Source organism: Musca domestica, unplaced genomic scaffold (assembly GCF_030504385.1).
Source record: "Musca domestica strain aabys unplaced genomic scaffold, Musca_domestica.polishedcontigs.V.1.1 13, whole genome shotgun sequence".
In the NCBI taxonomy this organism is placed as follows: domain Eukaryota; kingdom Metazoa; phylum Arthropoda; class Insecta; order Diptera; family Muscidae; genus Musca; species Musca domestica.
The window spans coordinates 13,454,306-13,474,983 of NW_026712172.1; the positions used below are offsets into that span (position 1 = coordinate 13,454,306).

At 37.3% G+C, this 20,678-nt stretch overlaps 3 protein-coding genes across 5 annotated transcripts; 2 read left to right on the forward strand and 1 right to left on the reverse strand.

Moving 5' to 3' along the window:
• The first annotated feature begins 332 nt into the window (after positions 1-332).
• Positions 333-1,729, forward strand: LOC101889711 (uncharacterized). The gene has a single exon (XM_005187393.4). The coding sequence runs from the start codon at positions 461-463 to the stop codon at positions 1,589-1,591; it is 1,131 nt and encodes a 376-aa protein (XP_005187450.1). The 5' UTR covers positions 333-460; the 3' UTR covers positions 1,592-1,729.
• Positions 1,730-2,051: 322 nt separating this feature from the next.
• Positions 2,052-5,148, reverse strand: LOC101889883 (growth hormone-inducible transmembrane protein). The gene is made up of 7 exons (XM_005187394.4): positions 4,999-5,148; positions 4,660-4,903; positions 4,493-4,604; positions 3,001-3,142; positions 2,595-2,931; positions 2,404-2,536; positions 2,052-2,304 (listed from the first exon to the last, which is right to left on the reverse strand). Exons 2-7 carry the CDS (start codon positions 4,886-4,888, stop codon positions 2,217-2,219), a joined length of 1,041 nt encoding a protein of 346 aa, XP_005187451.1. The 5' UTR covers positions 4,889-4,903; positions 4,999-5,148; the 3' UTR covers positions 2,052-2,216.
• Positions 5,149-12,240: 7,092 nt separating this feature from the next.
• LOC101890049 (calcium-dependent secretion activator) lies at positions 12,241-19,448 on the forward strand. 3 transcript variants are annotated; one of them, XM_011295829.3, is made up of 4 exons: positions 12,241-12,443; positions 12,950-13,473; positions 13,681-13,745; positions 13,876-19,448. In XM_011295829.3, exon 4 carries the CDS (start codon positions 14,074-14,076, stop codon positions 18,298-18,300), a length of 4,227 nt encoding a protein of 1,408 aa, XP_011294131.1. In that variant the 5' UTR covers positions 12,241-12,443; positions 12,950-13,473; positions 13,681-13,745; positions 13,876-14,073; the 3' UTR covers positions 18,301-19,448. The 3 variants fall into 3 exon arrangements, with proteins under 3 accessions (XP_011294131.1, XP_005187452.1, XP_058974621.1); XM_005187395.4 differs by lacking the exon at positions 13,681-13,745; XM_059118638.1 differs by having other exon boundaries at positions 12,241-12,418; positions 12,950-13,745.
• The last annotated feature ends 1,230 nt before the right edge of the window (positions 19,449-20,678 follow it).

Here is a 20,678-nt window from a genome sequence, read left to right on the forward strand (position 1 = left end):
AGCAACCTTTCTTATTGAACCATGGTTCTGCATGCATCAACGCTTAGAAAAATTTATGTGTCAAAAAATTTAAATTTTTTTGACAAAAATATGTAGATTTTTATATTATTTTTTTTTTTACGAGACAAATCGGGTATTGTTATGATATGTGTTGTGTTTTTCAACAATTTTTCATTTAAAATTTTCATTTAAAATTTTCATTTAAAATTTTCATTCCCAAGATGTGTTTGACAGTTCATTGTCCCAGCAGCTGTGTCGGGTAGCATATCTTTACGACTTCATTGTATGTTAGAACAAGACGACTATAGTTCTAGGTTAAACCTGTTAATCATTCTACGTACATTTACTAAACAAAAAGAAGAAGACTCTAAAAGGTTTATTTGTGATTTGATTTTGCAAATCATTTTAAACAAAGAAAAACAGACAAACAAATCGGAATTTATACAATAGAACAACAAAAATGCCATCCATTTACGCTGGTATACACTTGCCAAATAAACCCGATGAATTTCTAAAGATAGAACAAATTGATCTTGACCAAAATGTACTTCATCTCAAACAACAAATAGCCGAGAAGTGTCAATTTCAGGCGGAGAATCTTGAAGTCATTTGTGATGGCCTACAACTGACCGACGAGGAGAAACTAAGTGAAGCCCTTAAGCCGGGTGCCAACACCATACATACTGTGCATTGCTTCCAGAAGACCAAGAAATATACCCCTTATGTACCCTCTGAGAAACTCAAAGACGCTGTCGACACTGCCCAGTCATTGTTTTATACTATAGGTAATATACAGATCAACGTAAGCTGCAGGGTAAACATACTGCAGAAGATTTTAGCTGAATATCCAGAGTTTCGTAGAAACTCGGCTGCATTAGCCTTGATAAGGGATTCGGTGTTGTTCAACACTTTGCATCAGCCGGAGGTGATTAAGAAAATTGCTGAACACTATCCTATCATCATTGAGGCTGCACCGTTCATTGTGAGTACAGTGCGTAAAGAATTGGCCCGTAGCGGTTCCTCATCAAAGTTCTCGGAACCAGCAACAGATTCGACCAATTCTTCGGAAGAAGAAAATTCTGTGGGCAGTAATGAACGGGGCAGCCGTGATGATGAAGGCGGCAGCAGTGCACGTAGTCAATCGGAGACTGCTAGAATTCGTATGATAAGTCGCCATCAATTACAAGCTGCCTTGGCACAAATTGGTTTTGGCTCGGCAAATTCACTGTCGAACATTGCTCAGAGGAACAGTGAAACATCTGTGGCAGCATCGGCCTCAGAAACTACATCAACACCATTATCCAGCTCGGCTAGTGGTGAGCGTATTTCAGCCGATGAATTACAAAGAGCTTTGGATACATTAAATACCATGAACCAGCCAATGGATACAACAGAACAGCAAGCTGTCAACACGTCGGTAACAGATGATGGAGATATCCCATCGGCTCTAAGAACACATCCATACGCTGAACAGCTGAGGACAATGCAGCAAATGGGCTTTTTGAATCATGAAGAGAATTTGAATTTCTTAAATTTAGCCAATGGAAATATTGAACAGGCTGTAAATCTATTGATGGCTGCCATGATGTAGGGCTGCTAATACGACTGACATTTTTTATAAAAACTATGCGATCTATGTAAAATCGATTATGATGATTTTTTGAAGAAATAACTAATATATATATAAGAATTAATAATATAAAATTATATGTAGAGATCTTGTTATTAAGACATTCAATTGCTTAATGATTGCCTTTGGAACAAGAGGGGGCTTTGAAGACAATTTTATACAGATAATTCTTTTTCCATTTACTGCAAGAGAATAGACTCTCTTTCTATACATAGCAGCTTTAAACAGATGGATAAAATTTAATTTAAAGGCATTGTGAGGAGGAATCTCAGTTTTTATACAACTGAATCGTTAAATGTCTTTCGACAGGATATGGATATATAATTTCTCCTAGTTTTCTGTAAAAAATTCTATCTATTGGACGAGATTTCCTTTGGAATTTATTTGCAACTGTTAAAGGATGCAATAAAAATGGCTAATGTTTTGTTTCAATAATTTATTATCGGATTAATATAGGTATAATAACTACAGCTATAATTTATGTCAATAAGCTTTCATCAAGCCCAAGACCCATCACTCAGTGCGCTAAGACATTCATCGAACTAGGAAAAAGATTAAAGTACTTCGTTCGAAAAAATAATCAGATTTATTTGCGGCGATTGCCACCACCTCCAGCCAAAATCATTGCAATGCGAATGAAAATATTCAAGGCGTCCATGTAAATCGAAAGGCTCCTGGAAAGGTCAAAAATTATTGATTAACAAATTGATTCATAATGCACTTCTTTGGGGATATACATTTTATGACCAAAAAAAGTTTGTTCAAATACTTACGCATTTATGGGATCAAATGGCTGCATCGAGTATTGAGGATAAACCTCAGCTTTGCGTACAATACGCTGTGTATCATAAAGTAGGAAGCCGCTGAACAAAATTAAACCACCATACAAGGATAAGGAAGCCAAACCTGCAAGAAAGGGAAATTCAATAAATTCTACTCTCATTTTAAATATTTTTGTAATCACCTGCTCCCAAAGCTGTGGTTGGGGGCAACCAAATGCCAGCCAATGATGAAGCCATTACCAAACCAAGACCAATGGCAAGGGGGCCACCCATATACAAGAATTTATCACTGGGAGCACAAACAGCCACTGTGGATAGGCCACCAACAACACCACCGGTATAAATTGCCGCACGTGTTAGTAAAGGACCGCCCAAGAAGCACAACGGGGCAATAACTCCACCCAAAACAGCACAATGCAAAAGCCATGAGAACTGCTTGGGACCCAAACCTTCTTTGTATTGTATAGATTGGGTCATGGCCCCGGTACCAATTACCAAAGCAAATGTTGCCAATGTGGACTAAAATAATTTTCGGATGGACAACATAAAACACACATGGGGGGCATTTTACATTTTAAATTTACTTACCAACCAACCGCCACGAGTTGCCAAATCCAAAAGACGTGGCGAACGGAAAACAGCTGCTGCCGAAAGGGCGGTAAGAACGCAGGATGCTCCAAAGTAGCCATAAGTGGTGTGCAAACGATCTCTAACATATTGGGGCCAGAGGCTGGAAAGTAAAAACAGAAAATATACAATTAAACAAGTAAAAAAGCTGTAACTTCAGCCGGCCGAACTTTGAGTACCATCCACCATTTGGAACGAATTTAGCAGTTCTCAAAAACAATAAAAATACATAATAAATAAATAAAATAAAAAATCCGTTAAAAATTCTGTTAAAATCTTAAAAATACCGAATGTAGCCGTTATATTAGGGTCTATCCGATGACGTGGACCTGCATAGTCAACTTTTGTCATAAGCCATTACAATATTCATATGCGCCGCAAAAAAATCGGTGAATAACGTCGCTAAAATCATCAAAATACCGAATATAGGTACCGTAATATGGGGCTATACGAAGACGTGAACCTGCACAGACAGTTTTTGGTCATAAGCTGTAGTATCCTCTATGAACTTCAAATACAAAATTTGAAACATTTCCGGTGGAAAATGTCGTTTAAATCGTCAAAATACCGAATATCGGGAGGTACCGTTATATGGTGGCTATACCAAGACGTGGACCTGTACAGACCGTTTTCTGTCTTAGGCTGTAGTATCTATTACGAACTTCAAACACTAAATTTGAAACATTTGCGGTGAATAATGTCGCCTAAATCACCAAAATACCGAAAATAGGGAGGTACCATTATTTGGGGGCTATACTAAAACTTGGGCCTACATGACCCATTTTCAATACCAAAAGTCCTGCAGACATAATATGTATTTGAGTAAAATTTAATCAACCCACTTCATTTCCTTCGGAAGCTAGATTGATTTCCACAGACCAAATCATAGAATTTTATGCTGATCAAGAATATATATACCTTGTGGGGTCCAAAATTTCTAGGTGTTACAAACGGAATGACAAACTTAATATACCCTCCATAGTATGGTGGAGGGTATAAAAATATGTGTTGAAGCAGAATACGCAACTATAGATTTTATTTTGTCTTCATTTCTTCTTAAGGCTTCCTTTGGCCTGCCTTTTCCTCCATAAAAATCTTCCTGGGGGTTTCAGACCTTAGTATGACTGTAGAAGACACTCTTCAGACCCTCCTTTAAGATCGTCTATAAAGGTCTTCAAGTCGTCCATATAATCTACTGTCGGCTTTACTTTAAAGACTTTCAAAAACTGTCTACAAAGTCCTCTTTTGGACCGTCGAAAGCCTACAAATACTACAAAAATCTTACTTCAAATCGCCTCAAGATTTTCTTCAAGTTGTCTAGAATGACTCCCTGGCGTTCATCTTTTTTGAAGACTTCGTGGCTCTAATTTCGTATATAAACACGCCTCGGAATTTAGCTCGCTTATAAGGAACATAAGGATAATTCTGATATCACTGTTTTTTATACACTTACATCATGTTATTTTGAATACTCGACTCACTGCTTAAACCGAGTCCATAGTAACACAGGGCGCCCAAGCCAACGCCAGCTGCTCCTGCAGCAGCACCTTTGCCCAAGGAGTAGGCTGCAAAGATATCACATTATTTTACAGCCGCAATAATGGTTCAATTCTTACGTACCATTTGCCGAAGGCGGAGCCATCAAACGTTCCTTCAAAGTTGGTCCACGGCTTCGTACCTCACCGCGTACAATGTGATTTTCACGTGGACTACGGGCGTAGTTGCGCACAAGGACATTATTGTTGCTGGGTTTAATCAATCGAGGAGCCAACAGCACTTGCTTAGCAGAAGTCGAAATGTTGGTGGTCACCAAACGACCGGGTAATGATGATGCAAGTCGCAACAACATTGTGAAATTCAATTTCTAAAGAATATGTTATGTATTATTTATTAAAATGCTATATTAAAATATCGGCAGAATGAAATGGAATATTGAAATGGTATTTATTCACAACTTACATACTACGTTCAAATTTATTTTTATTTTGTATTGTTTCGCAGATGTTTCACACTAGAAATTTCTCAATTATCTGAGACTAGGGATATGTAAGTCGACGTTCGATTAATCGAATAATCGATTTTTAGTTCTCAACATTCTGAAGTGCCCCGTAAACGATCAAAATGTGATGTTAAGTGTCCCGCACACTATCAAAATGCATGACATGCAATTATGTGATGTTAAGTGCCCCGCACACGATCAAAATGCATGACATGCAATTATGTGGTGTATGTATGTATGTATGCGTCACACCTACGATGCATGAAGCAAAATCAAAAAATGTTAATTTTTCTCGTGCATGCTGCTCGATTTCGATGAGTGTGCGGTGGAGGGATCATGCATATTCTCATTTGCGACGTTTTTTTCTTTAAGTGAATGGGTGCATACAGATGTCGGATACTGATAAAAAAATGTTTATGATTTGTTGGAAGTTTACCGGTTGTTGCCAGCACTTTGGTATGTTAATTGTTAAAAATATAGCAATCGGGTTTTTAAAGAAAATCAATAAAAAGTATTGATGCCGAAATGCCGAAAAATTAATTAAAATTTATGACAACCCTTTTGCGACGAAACCTATCTTGTTATGTTTAAATAAAACCATTTTCTTACCTAAATTATTGACATATAAGAGTAGTTCCGTATTTTTCAAAAATAAAAAAAAAATCTTATGTTCGGCGTTCTGTTGCACGTATCAGCAGTTATTTATTCCACATCTCAGGCAGGCGATTTTTATATTTCTTTTGGAGGGTATATTAAGTTCGTCATTCCGTTTGTAACTCATCGAAATAATCATTTTATACCTAACAAAGTAAATATATTCTTGATCAGCGTAAAATTCTAAGACGATTTAGCCATGTCCGTCCGTCTGTTGTAATCACGCTACAGTCAAAACGAATTAAGATAGGGAGCTAAAATTTTGCACAGATCTGTCTTTTGTCTGCAGGCAGATCAAGTTCGAAGATGGGCTATATCGGTCCACGATATCGTTTAGTCTCCATATAACGGTGCCCCCCCGATATTTTGATGATTTTAGCCACATTTTTCAACGGAATTGTCTGAAAATCTACACAAGGAGTTCCTTAAGAGTACTTAACCGCCTGAAAGAGAATTGTCTATACAGGTCCACGATGTCGTATACCCCCCATATAACGGTACCCCCCGATATTCGGTATTTTGATGATTTTAGCCACATTTTTCAACGGAATTGTCTGAAAATCTACACAAGGAGTTCCTTAAGAGTACTTAACCGCCTGAAAGAGAATTGTCTATACAGGTCCACGATGTCGTATAGCCCCCATATAACGGTACCCCCCGATATTCGGTATTTTGAAATGGCTAAACATTTTCCAACGGAATTGTCTGAAAATCCACACAAGGAGTTCCTTAAGAGTACTTAACCCCCTGAAAGAGAATTGTCTATACAGGTCCACGATGTCGTATAGCCCCCATATAACGGTACCCCCCGATATTCGGTATTTTGATGATTTTAGCCACATTTTTGAACGGAACTGTCTGAAATCCACGCAAGGAGTTCCTTAAGAGTACTTAACCCCCTGAAAGAGAATTGTCTATATAGGTCCACGATATCGTATAGCCCCCATATAACGGTACCCCCGATATTCGGTATTTTGATGATTTTAGCCACATTTTGTAATGGAATTGTCTGAAATTCCACACAAGGAGTCCCTTCTGAGTGCTTTATCCCCTGAAACGGAATTGTCTATATAGGTCCACAATATCGTACAACCCCCATATAACGGTACTCCCCTATATTCGGTATTTTGATGATTTTAGCCACTTTTTCCAATGGAATTATCTGAAAATCCACACAAGGTGTTCCTTGTGAGTACTTTACACCCAGACATAGATTTGTCTTTATAGGTCCACAATATCGTATATATATATATATCGGCACCTTCCTATATTAGAAACTTTAAAGATTTTAAAAGAATTTTTAATGGATTTTATTTTTTGAAAATTTTCTAATTCGTTCCAAATGGCGGCCGAACTTACTGCTTTTTTATTTGTTATATTTATTTGAAGTTCGAAATAGATACTACAGCCTCTGACAGAAAATTGTCTGTGCAGGTCCACGTCTTCATGTAGCTTCCATATTTTGATGATTTTAGGGAAAAAATTATTTTGATGATTTTAGCGACATTATTCACAGGAATTGTTTCAAATTTGGCACTTGAAGTAATGGTTACTACAGCCTATGAAAAAAAATTGTCTGTGCAGGTCCACGTCTTCGTATAGCCTCCGTGTAATGGTACCTCCCAATATTCGCTATTTTTATGATTTTAGCGACATTATTTACCGGAATTGTTACAAATTTGGTATTTGAAGTTCGTAATGGATACTACAGCCTAAGACAGAAAATTTCCTATGCAGGTCCACGTATTCTTATAGCCCCAATATAACGGTACCTCCCTATAGTTAGTATTTTGATGATTTTAGCTACAGTATTCACCGATTTATTTTTAAGTTTTGCATTTGAATATTGTAATGGCTTATGACAAAAGTTACCTATGCAGGTCCATGTCGTCGTATAGACCCTAATATAACAGCTACATTCGGTATTTTTAAGATTTTAACAGATTTTTTGGCGAATGCTATTTTTTTATGAAAATTTCCAAATTTGTTCCATATGGTGGAGGGTATTCATTGTTCGACTTGGCCAAACATACAGCTTTTTTACTTGTGATTATTATTATTATTATTATTATTATTATTATTATTATTATTATTATTATTATTATTATTATTATTATTATTATTATTATTATTATTATATTATTATTATTATTATATTATTATTATTATTATTATTATTATTATTATTATTATTATTATTATTATTATTATTATTATTATTATTATTATTATTATTATTATTATTATATTATTATTATTATTATTATTATTATTATTATTATTATTATTATTATTATTATTATTATTATTATTATTATTATTATTATTATTATTATTATTATTATTATTATATTATTATTATTATTATTATTATTATTATTATTATTATTATTATTATTATTATTATTATTATTATTATTATTATTATTATTATATTATTATTATTATTATTATTATTATTATTATTATTATTATTATTATTATTATTATTATTATTATTATTATTATTATTATTATTATTATTATTATTATTATTATTATTATTATTATTATTATTATTATTATTATTATTATTATTATTATTATTATTATTATTATTTTTATTATTATTATTACACATTTCGTATTGGAAGATGTTAATTGATACTACAACCTATGACAAAATATTTATGCAGATCCACGGCTTCGTATAGCCCCCTATTTAACGATATCTCACAATATTCTGTATTATTAAGATTTATGATAATGAATACTGCAACCTATGACAGAAAATTGTATATGTATGTCCACGTCTTCGTATACCCCACATATAATGGTACCTCTCTTTTTCGGTATTTTGATTATATTAGCGACATTTTTTAACGGAATTGCTTTAAAGTTCGTATTTGAAGGTCCTTATGGGTACGACTGCCTATAAAAAAAATTGCGTATGCATGTCCCCGTCTTTGTATAGCCCCCATGTTTCGAAATTTTCTAAATATTTTGCATTATTGCAGTATAAAGTCATGTAATCATATGTTTACAATTTTTTCAAATTAATTCATATGACAACATCTCATTGTCAAATTTTATATTCATAAATCCATTGTATACATACAAAATCAGCCTATATAAGGTCGGCCAGGAAGCGAATTGGTAAAATATACACCTCTTTCCATGGTAGAAATACCAGGTAGCAACATAGGCGAAAATTACAACAAAGCAACTTTTTTGGAAACTTGATATGTCAAAGTTGTAGTCAGGGCGAATTGATTTGAAGTACAAAATTTTGGGCAAATTATTTTTCCAATCAAAATATTGAATTGAAAATTTTCAAAATTGTTGTTTTTCTATTACAAAAGCAAATAATCAAAACTTCCAACATCGATTGAAAGTAATGCTGAAGCCGCTGCATCTTGGTTTGATTATAGCACGTTCAATACAACATTTTTGAAAATCACAGAGACTGGAAATGGAGTGATCGTAGTCTCCAGCGCGCCAACGAAGGATATTTGCGATAATAGATGTCCAATCGTTGTTATATCTTCATCATGCTTACACAGCCTGCAGTCTTGGTAACGTTGGCAACGTTGATTTCATATTCAACAGCGATAATGTTCTTTACTTGCCTTGCTTTAAAATTTGATTTTGTGGTGGTTCTGGGGTGTACCCTTTTTTCTTTTGCTACATCGTCAGCTTTCTCGCTGTAGTGACATGCTACCTAAAAGGTACTTTAGGGTATATTTACTCATCAGGCTTACTTAAGATTTGGATCAAAGATTGCAGAAGATACAGGGGGCTGAGTCTACTGTGAGTCCACGCATATTATTTGCTCAGCTATGAAATGTATAGCAGACAGTCTTTTATGTATAGATAACTTTAATACATTCAAACAATTTGAAATAAAATAATTATCTCAATATTTAATCACACCCCAAAAATTGCCAATGTTTTGTTCCCCAAACCAATCCAATATGCTTTGGAATCATTCACCTTTCACTGTTGAAGACCTGTAGTGTATAACATAGTTGAAAATCCGTACAAATAAGATGATGAAATTCCATGTATCGGTTTATTTCCTATATGAAATTGATTCCCTGTTTCACTTATTTCAAATATCCACGAATTTTAGATCTCCATATTACCTATGCCTACCATATGTTGAATATATACTTTTTCCCTCATACTCTATAAAAACGTAAAATCTCGATTTTCTATCAATAGCATTGTTAAAGTTTGAAATCATGCAACAATTTTCTTATGTGTAAATAAAGGCGAATTCAAATTACAACAATTTTTTGACATATCAAATTGATACCAGCTGGCCTGAAAGGGTTACCTTGTAATTCTACCATGCCTCTTTCTGTTAATTTCAATGTTAATATTTTGTTTTTTTTTTTCTAGGCGGAAAAATTAGTTTCGCCCTAACATCTAATAATCACGGCAAATTCGTTAATTGCCAACAAAGAAAAACAAAACCAAAAGGAAAATACCATGATATGATTGTTGGGATGCACAGAGTTTGAATAAAATTGGATGATCTGTTTTTGTTGTTTTAGGTAAATTATTTTATTTGAAATTGTTAACATTTTTTGAGGTAGGTAGGATTGGACCAATACTGCGCATCTACGAACTCGATCTAAGTTTTCTAAGCCAAATCGGAGGCTCCCTTCGAGAGTTATCGTGTGCATAAAATGGATGGAAAGCCATGTCCAAAATCGATAGATGTAGTCGGTATCATGAAGGGAGTAGACCGATACATTTCATTCGAACACCAGATCCAATATTTGTAAAAATATAGCGAAGGAGGAAGTTACATTATGTTATGAGAATTACAATCTTTATTTATAAATTTGAATATTATGGAAAGGTACAAGAGTGAAATCACCGACATTGTTTTCAATCCAGAACTAAGCCTTATCCAATTATTTAGATGAGTTAAATTTCACTCAAATTATCTTATCTTGTGTTCATACAGATATTAAAAACCGTCAGCATATTCTAGGATTCGCTTAAGTTCAACGATATAAAAAAACTAATAAAGGCATTGGCGGATGACACTTAAACCCGGCCCCAATGCCTTTTATCTGGTAATATTTGAGCATTTTGATAATTGTTTGACCAATATCCTTTTTCGTCAATATTTTCCAGTGGAAGTTCCATTTGTGGTATAGCTATAGGCAGCAGTCTAAATTTCTCGCAAATTTCACCACATGAGCTACGTCGAAGTGTTCAGAGCTCGCAGAAGATGTTGTTTTACATTCTACCTGGCAAACGTTATTCTATTCTGCCCTCGACACTTCATCCTGTGGAACCGAAAAAAATGTACCCCTTCCTGGAACCTCCTTCTTTCTGCATATTTGGGAAATTGGAAAACTTGAAATAAACTGAATAATGTAGCTAAGATCATCAAAATATCGAATATCGGAAGGTGTCGGAGATATACGAAGACGTGGACCTGCATAGACAATCTCCTGTCATAGGCCTTAGCATCCCTTACAAATATCAAATTTGAAACAATTCCGGTGAATAATGTCGCTAAAATCAACAAAGTTCAGAATATCGGGAGGTACCGTTTTATGGGAGCTATACGAATAACTATACCTGCACAGAAAATGTTCTGTCTTAGGCTGTAGTATTCATTTCGAACTTCAAAAATCAAATTTGAAATAATTCCGGTGAGTAATGTCCCTAAAATCATCAAAATACCGATTATCGGGAGGTACCGCAATATGGGGGCTATACGACGACGTGAACCTGCACAGATAATTTTTTGTCTTAGGCTATAGTATCCATTTCGAATTTCAAATACCAAATTTGAAACAATTCCGGTGTCCTTAATATCATCAATACGAAGTCTATACGAAGGTCCACGTCCAGGTCCATGGTCCATTTTCAATGCCAAAAGTCCTGCAAACATTATATACATTTGAGTAAAATTTTATCAATCTACTTCAATTCAATGGGAAGCTAGAGTGATTTCCACAGACGGACGGACATCGGTAAATCGACATAGAATTTTATGCTGATCAAGAATATATATACTTTGTGGGGTCTAAAATGTATATTTCGAGGTGTTACAAACGGAATGACAAACTTAATATACCCTCCATACTATTGCTTTTTATTGAATGACAAGGTCTAGTTCTTTGGAAAAGGATTGTCATTGTTTAATTTAGCAAATGAGACTACCACTATTGTTTTGAAATGGGTAAAATAAAACATCTTATGAGAATAAAAGGAGTCTACTTCCCTTTTAACATATTCCACTTACCACTCTAATGTACCGCACACTGCTTGTTTACACATGTACACTCATTTTCCGTTTGCTTCTTGTTTTGCTCCACCAACCACTTTTAAGAGACTCTATTCAAAAAAACTACTCAAGTAATCTATAAATATCTAACCGTTATTGGACAGTGAATGTAGTATCCACCAACGTAGTATACAACTCTGGATGTTATGTTTTAGGGGTTAAAAACCGTTTGTGGTTACTTTAATGGTGGCAGCAGCAACCAAAGCACAACGGCGATGAGGACATAAGAGAATAGTACCGTTAAAAGTCACATTGCTTTACACTCTCCAGTTCAGTCACACTCTACTAGTCGGGCGCAGCAAGAGCTTGCGAGCATAATATTAAAAATCGTAACGTTCATACAGTGATAAACCCTCCTGCAAGGGGGTTAGTTGGAAAAAAAAAGAAACACAGCTGAAACGCATCGGCCGCCGGAGGACAAAAATAACTGTGTTAGCAAAGAAAAATCAATAAAAAGTATAAAATATTTATATAAAACACATTTTTCTTGATACAAAACAGAGTGCGTTTTTAGTAGTATTTCATAAAAGTAAATAATATTAAAGAGAATATGAGTGGGCTTAATTAAATAATAAGAAAGAAACAAAAAGAAAAAAATACCAATATAAAAAAGAAAATTTATTATTATTACCGTTGAAAGAGTAAAAGCAAAAAAAAAAAAAAAAAGAAGAAAAAATCCTGCAAAATATATGTACGTTAGTGAACATATCCACACATACACATGTACCCCCTGCGTACATGTGCAGTTTATGTTGTCATATTGTATGTGTGTATATGTGTGTGGGGAGTGTAACACCCCAAAAAACAAAATGTGTTTGACATACCTATCCTATCTAATGTAACAAGTTAATTCCCCACATATACCAATACCTAGGCATATTAAAATATTTGTTTATTTCATCTCTTCCGTTTCTGTGTTGTTTCTTTTTCTCCTTTTCCAAACAAAAATCTAACGAATGCAGCAAAAAGCAAAAAATTGAAATTTGTTGATTAAATAACAATCATTCATTCGGAGTTCACGATTGGCATTGTTTTCGATTACATTGAGCCATTAACCAGTGTTTAGTAGTGTTAACTAACTAATCGTTAATCGTGTAGTGTTGTCATAAAATACAACCCTGTGCGAAATCAATGACATCCTTTTTATTGTTCGTTCATTCGTTCGTTTCCTTTCCGTCTCTTCGACGCAACTACACTAGCTAAAACAACAAACCATTTCCTCTGAGAGCAACGCAACAACGGCTCAGCTCAACGAGTGATGGCGAAGAATTAACAGTTTACATTCTTCACGGCTGTTTCTGCTCTGGCTAGCTGGCTGGCTGGCTGACTGGTGCTGCTGCTGCTGCTGTTGATTATTGAGTCTACATTCACACCCCTAATCAGAGCGAAAAGTGGAAGTGAATGGAATACCCGAATGAACCAGGACACACACACACGCACTACTAATACACAATACACCAGCAGGAAGAAAACTTTTCTCTGAACCGTAAATATATCGTCTCCAATAAGATTCCAATTTAACCCAAAAACAAAAAGAAAATAAATACAAATACATTCCATTTGGCAAATTCGCCACCAATCCCATTGGATTTGGTTAGGGCGAGGGGGGCAATTGCTCCAGTGTTTTAATGCTAATCAGTTGTAATGTAATTGTATTTTGCCACAAATTTACTTTTCTGTTGTTCTTTTGTAGCTCTGTGTGTTGTTTTTGTGCAAACAAACCTACACACTCACTCAAACACGCACGCACGCACGCACGTACGTACACACACTCGTTTAACGAAGTTTATTTTTCTTGGTTCTTTTTGTATTCTTGTATTCCTTTTGTTGTTTTGCCTTGAAATTTTGATAGTTAAAATATATAAATATGTATGTATTCGTGTTACAGTTGTATACTGGCTGGTTGGCTTGCTGGCTGACTGACTGACTAGCTGGTTGGTTGGTTGTTTGCCTCGTATTTCGTCACTCTGGTGTGCTGGATAAGCCCTGAACCGTTGTTATCATCATCAGGCTGTTGAACTAGTTACGGCAACAAGGGTAAACGATCGATTGCAGGCCAGGCAAGCTCACTGAGGGGTTCTAAACCATGATTGATCCCAGCTCCAGCGAGGATGAGGGTGATGATGATTCAACTGTCCCAATACAGCCACCGGCTAAGGGCCGCTTGGCTGCTGGTACATTACCCACCAAACCAAAAGTTGTTGCAGCAGCCGCTGAGACCAGCAAACCAGCTGTGGGTGCGGCTAGACAAAACGGCGACATACCCCACAAGGCCTCCGACAGTCTAGACAAATCTCCAGGACCTACATCGCTGGCAGCAACTAGTGTGGCTAGCAAAAATGAGCTAACTGCCAACGATTCTTCCGGTGCTGCTGGCGGTGCCAGCGGCGGTGGTGGTGGTGGTGCTGCCGGCAGTATATCCCAGGAAACTCTAAATCAAAGTGCCGGATCTTCATCGCGCGGTAACTCTCTGCCACGACCAATATCACCTTCCCCATCAGTGGCCAGTGATAAATATGAATCGGGCGGTCAGCAAAAGCCAGGTATTGAGGAAGAGGAGCGCAAGAAACGCATACAGCTCTATGTATTCGTTTCGCGTTGCATAGCATATCCATTTAATGCTAAACAACCCACAGACATGACAAAGCGACAGCCCAAAGTCACGAAACAGCAATTGGACTCCATAACGCAAAGATTTCAGGCATTCCTCAAGGGCGAAACCCAAATCATGGCCGACGAGGCCTTTCGCAATGCAGTACAAAGCTATCACGACGTTTTCTTGAAATCGGATCGCGTCTTGAAAATGGTCCAACAGGGTTCGTGTTCGATACAGGACTTTACCGAAGTCTTTCGCAAGAATATCGAGAAACGCGTGCGTTCATTGCCCGAAATTGATGGACTGAGCAAAGACACCGTTCTGACATCGTGGATGGCAAAATTCGACGTTATCCTAAAGGGCACCGGGGAGGAGGATTCCAAGAAACCGGCTCGGTTGCAACAGTCCCTCAATTCCGAATTAATTCTTTCGAAGGAGCAACTGTACGACATGTTTCAACAGATTCTGAGCATTCGCAAGTTCGAACATCAAATTCTGTTCAATGCCTTAATGTTGGATTCGGCCGACGAGCAGGCGGCCGCAATACGGCGTGAGTTGGACGGCCGCATGCAAAGGGTAAATGAAATGGAAAAGAACCGCAAGCTGATGCCAAAGTTTGTTCTCAAGGAAATGGAGTCTCTCTACATCGAGGAGCTGAAATCCTCCATCAATCTGTTGATGGCCAATTTGGAATCTCTGCCAGTTACCAAGGGCAACATGGACAGTAAATATGGCTTGCAAAAGCTGAAACGCTACAATCACAGCACGCCTTCTTTTTTGAAAATGATTTTGCGTTCTCATGGCTCTCTCTCCAAACTGGAGGGAGACTCAGAGGAAGGCATTACGCAGCTTTCAAAACTGGATGTAGTCTTAAGTTTCCAACTGGAAGTGATAGTAATGGAGGTGAAGGGCCTCAAGTCATTGGCGCCCAACCGAATCGTTTACTGTACCATGGAAGTGGAGAACGGCGAGAAATTGCAAACGGACCAAGCCGAGGCCTCGAAGCCCATGTGGGACACACAGGGCGACTTTACAACGACACATCCATTGCCCGTAGTCAAGGTTAAACTGTATACTGAGAACCCTGGTATGCTAGCTTTAGAGGACAAAGAGCTGGGTAAGGTGACAATAAAACCCACGGCCTTGTCGTCGAAAACTCCTGAGTGGCATCGTATGGTGGTGCCGAAGAATCTGCCGGATCAGGATTTGCGCATTAAGATAGCCTGTCGCTTGGAGAAGCCACCGAATATGAAGCACTGCGGCCACTTGTATGCTATTGGCAAATCTGTATGGAAGAAATGGAAGAAACGTTATTTTGTATTAGTACAAGTCTCCCAGTACACCTTTGCCATGTGCAGTTACAAAGAGAAGAAGTCCGAACCGTCAGAGATGATGCAGCTAGACGGCTATACGGTCGATTACATTGAAGGAGCTAGTGCAAGCCTTATGTTCGGCACCGATCTGAATGGTGGCCGCTTTTTCTTTAACGCTGTGCGAGAGGGTGATAGTATTGCCTTTGCCTGTGATGACGAAAACGAATGTAGCCTCTGGGTAATGGCAATGTATCGCGCCACTGGCCAATCACACAAACCGACACCGCCAGTTACTCAGGACAAGAACTCGGCCATATCGAAAATTCAGGGTGATGCCGACAAGGCACGCAAACACGGCATGGAGGATTACATCAGCGCCGATCCATGTTCCCTCGATCACGCTGTTTTCTTTAAGCTGTTGCAGAATCTCGCTTTAGAATATCGCCTTAATGATCAATACGCTTCCTTAGGTTGGTTCAGCCCCGGCCAGGTGTTTGTGCTGGACGAGTACTGCGCCCGCTACGGGGTGCGGGGCTGTTATCGGCATTTGTGTTACCTCTCCGACTTGTTGGATCGCGCCGAGAAGGATTTCATGATCGATCCAACGCTAATCCATTACTCATTTGCCTTCTGCGCCAGTCACGTCCACGGCAATCGGCCCGACGGCGTGGGCAGCATAACACACGAAGAGAAAGAGAAATTCACCGAAATCAAGGAGCGGCTGCGCGTCCTGCTCGAATATCAAATTACCAATTTCCGTTTTTGTTTTCCATTCGGCCGACCGGAGGGTGCCCTCAAGGCCACACTCTCCCTGCTGGAACGTGTTCTTATGAAAGACATCGTCACGCCTGTGCCCCCCGAAGAGGTGCGACAAATGATCAAAAAGAGCTTAGAATCTGCGGCCTTGGTTAATTATACACGCTTGTCATCGGAAGCTAAAATCGAAGAAGACTTACGTGGCGAAGTGTCGGTACCGGCAGCGAAGAAGCTAGAGGATTTAATCCACTTGGCGGAATTATGCGTCGACTTGCAACAGCAGAACGAGGAACACTATGCGGAAGCATTTGCTTGGTTCAGTGATCTGCTGGTTGAACATGCTGAAATATTCTGGTCACTCTTCGCTGTCGATATGGACCGCGTCCTATCTGAGCAACCACCGGACACCTGGGATTCTTTTCCGTTATTCCAAATTCTCAACGACTATTTACGGGCGGACGACAATCTGCGAAGCGGTCGCTTCCATCAGCATCTGCGCGTCACCTTTGCTCCGCTGGTCGTACGATATGTCGACCTGATGGAGTCCTCGATCGCTCAGTCCATCAACAAAGGCTTCGAAAAGGAGCGCTGGGAAAGTAAGGGCAACGGCTGTGCCACCTCCGAAGATCTCTTCTGGAAACTCGATGCCTTACAATCGTTTATACGTGATCTGCACTGGCCCGAGCAGGAGTTCCGCCAACATTTGGAACAGCGTCTGAAAATGATGGCCGCCGAAATGATTGAACAGTGTATAGCCCGCACCGATGCCTCCTTCCAATCGTGGCTAAAAAAGAACATTGTCTTCGTGTCCTCAACCGACTACATTGTGCCGACGGAAATGTGCGCCATGGTAAATGTGATATTAAACGCTAAAAATCAAAGCTTCAAACTGACCACCATCGACGGAATTGACTTGTACAAATTTCACGCTAAAATTGACGATCAGCTCGATAAAGCGAATGTAGCCATGACACAAGGCCTGAGTGGCAAACTTATGTCAGTGCTAGAGTCGACTTTGTCCAAATTGGCACGCTACGACGAGGGTAGCCTAATTGGTTCGATATTGAGTTTCACGAACGTCTCGAGTTCGGGCAAAGATCTCGGCCAGAGCTATGTAATATTCTTCCGCAACAACATGGAACAGATACGCGGCAAAATTGGCGACGACTTGTGGACATTGAATTTCTTCGAACAATGGTACACGCAGCAAATTAATATGCTTTGTAATTGGCTTTCTGAGCGTTTGGATCACTCACTCCACTATGCTCAGGTGCAGGCGTTATCGCATATCGTGAAAAAGATCTATTCGGATTTCGAGTTACAGGGTATGCTAGAGGAAAAGCTGAATTCGAAAGCATATCAAACTGTTGCCCAACGTATGGCTACCGAAGAAGCGACTTGTGCTCTAACCATGCCCGATGTGGCCGAAGGTGAAGAGGGTGTCGAGGATGGTAGAGCCCTCGACGGCGCCGAAGGCGAGGACGGTGTCGTCGAGGAACCAGGGCCACGCGTTAGAATGCCTCAGCCAAAAGACGTTACGGCTCAGGCGGCGGCTGTTACCAACGTGGTGGCCGGTCGCGTCGGTAATCTCCTCGGTAAAGGCATCGGCGGCTTAAGCTCAAAACTTGGTACTGGCGGTTGGTTCTAAACGAACCAATAGCGCACCGATCTCATTGGCAAAAGGTGGTAATTGTTTTAGTACTCCCCTTCTGTTTGAGGCTGTTGCTGCTGCTGGTGATGGTGATTAGAGTTCGAATAACGATGGTGGTAATAGAGATGATACAGGCAGATGATGGATGGATAGATAGATGTATGGTATGACCCCAACCCCACCCCGACAAAACACCAAAGAAAAAAAAAACAAAAAATGCGTTTGGCTAATATATTTTAGACAACAAGATCAGTTACACAATATATAAATGCAGCCACACCCACACAGACATACACACACACATACACCACCTCTTTCTCTCTGTTTACTTTTCCAAATGTAACCACAATAAAAACAACAAAAACAACAACAACAAGAAATATATAGGCACATTTATGGAACAATATATTAACGAATAGATACCAAAAGAAAATTTAAATTTTAAATTATATCTACAAAATTACATATTGCATAATGAATTATATAAAGTAATAACAACAACAACAAAAACAAATAAAAAATATTATAAATTATTATTATTAATAATATAATTAACATTATAATTATTATTATTATGATTATTGAATTAATTAATAATTATTACATATATCTTTAATTACTACTATATTATAAACAAAACCAAAAAAAAAAAAAAACAACAACAAATTGATACCAAAAACAACAACAAAAATATTAACATGTATTGCATTTTGGTGGCAGATGTAGCAGTAGAAATAATTAATTTTTACTAGGCAAATTACTTACTTACTTCGAAACAAAACCAAATACGTCAAAATATTCTATATATATATACAAAAATTAATTAATAAACAAATTATATTTAAATTAAATAATTAATAATAACGACAAAAACAACAACAACAACTAAACAAGAATTATACCAAAGATTAAATAACAAAATGCTTATTCCAATACCGAAAGAAAGAAATAAAATAAAAAAACATAAGAAATAAATAAATGAAACAAAAATATATAAAATATAACACCACAAATTAATAAAAAAAAACACAATCTCTCTCTCCATTATTTGTTTCACTTCAATTTGGCCCAGATCTATGCAGCAAATTAAATTGATCTCCTCTTAAGACAGTTCAATTTAACCGAAACCGAAGTAAAAATGCTTTCCAAAATCTACAAAACATACATACATACATAGCTTCTCACACACACACAAAATGAATGCCCTTCCTCCTACAGAGTTTGTTTGCTAAACCAAAAAACAAAATGCATCTTTAAAATCTAAGCAGTTATCAAATATTAAGCAATATGTTGTTGAAAAATATATTTATCTACTATTTACTCCTTTTTCTTGTTTATAAGTAAATGAAACCAATTACAAATAATAATAATAACAACAATAAAAGAATTAATTTAAGTTCGAAAAAAACTTTATTATGATAATCGAAAGTAAACTCAGATCAATTCATTCATTTTTAGTTGAGGCTAAATACGAATCTGCGGCAATTGCCTACAAAAGTCGTTGCACTATTTGGAAGAATTGGCCGCGATTGCCAACAAAAGTCTTTTCACTGCTTTCCCTTTTTCTAGTAAATTCAAGGAAGCTATTTGGAAGTCTTGTATACCCTTTATCAAGATATTAAGTTCAGTCATTTACTTTCCCATTAACATTTACTTAATAAGCAGTTACTGAGAAACAAAACGAATTCTTCTCTCTCTCTCTCTCTCTCGATCGAGAAAGAGAGAAAATAGCAAAAAGTAAACAAACATCATCGACATTTGTAAGATAACGGTTGTAAATCAAAACAACTTTGGCGCACATCTTAACAGCAGAAATATTTTGAAGCAGTTTATTTGTTTTTGGTAAAATCATGGTAAAATAAGGAAGCAGAACAGCTTCGTAAAACTACAGAAATACAGACCTGAAGCTATGCCCGTTTCCTGTCGGTCTCATTCAAAATTATATTCAATAAGTTTTTTATATTTTTCTTCATTTTTAAAATTAGTTAAATAGCGCGAAAAATGAATGAAATGCCTGGATTTTCTCTCAAAAATATGGTCCAAACTGTTCAATCTTCCAATTTCATGGCGAAACTGATTAGTAGCTTTAAAAGCGCAAGCCGCAATCTACGTGTCTTCCAATCATTGGGTTTGAAAATATTTTATTTTCTTTTTTCAAAACAATAAATACACACAAAAAATTGGCAGATGTCGGGCACACTTAGAAAAAAAATGTAATCAGCTGGCAGCTCTACCTTACCTTTTTATTGTACCATGGGCGCAAGTACATAAAGAGCTTTTTTCGACTAAAGGTACGAATATATAAAAGGCTTTTTTGACTGGCTTAAGTCATTGGCTGGCTTCTTCGGAAAAGAACAAAAGAGCGTAGGACCAAA

Excerpts from the sequence above, each read along its gene's own strand:
- LOC101889883 (XM_005187394.4), bottom strand. The coding sequence starts at position 4,888 with ATGTTGTTGCGACTTGCATCATCATTACCCGGTCGTTTGGTGACCACC. Across the intron at positions 4,605-4,659 it reads GGCTCCGCCTTCGGCAAATG|CCTACTCCTTGGGCAAAGGT; the intron begins GTACGTAAGAAT and ends ATATCTTTGCAG. Across the intron at positions 2,537-2,594 it reads AACCACAGCTTTGGGAGCAG|GTTTGGCTTCCTTATCCTTG; the intron begins GTGATTACAAAA and ends CCTTTCTTGCAG.
- LOC101889711 (XM_005187393.4), top strand. The coding sequence starts at position 461 with ATGCCATCCATTTACGCTGGTATACACTTGCCAAATAAACCCGATGAA.
- LOC101890049 (XM_011295829.3), top strand. The coding sequence starts at position 14,074 with ATGATTGATCCCAGCTCCAGCGAGGATGAGGGTGATGATGATTCAACT.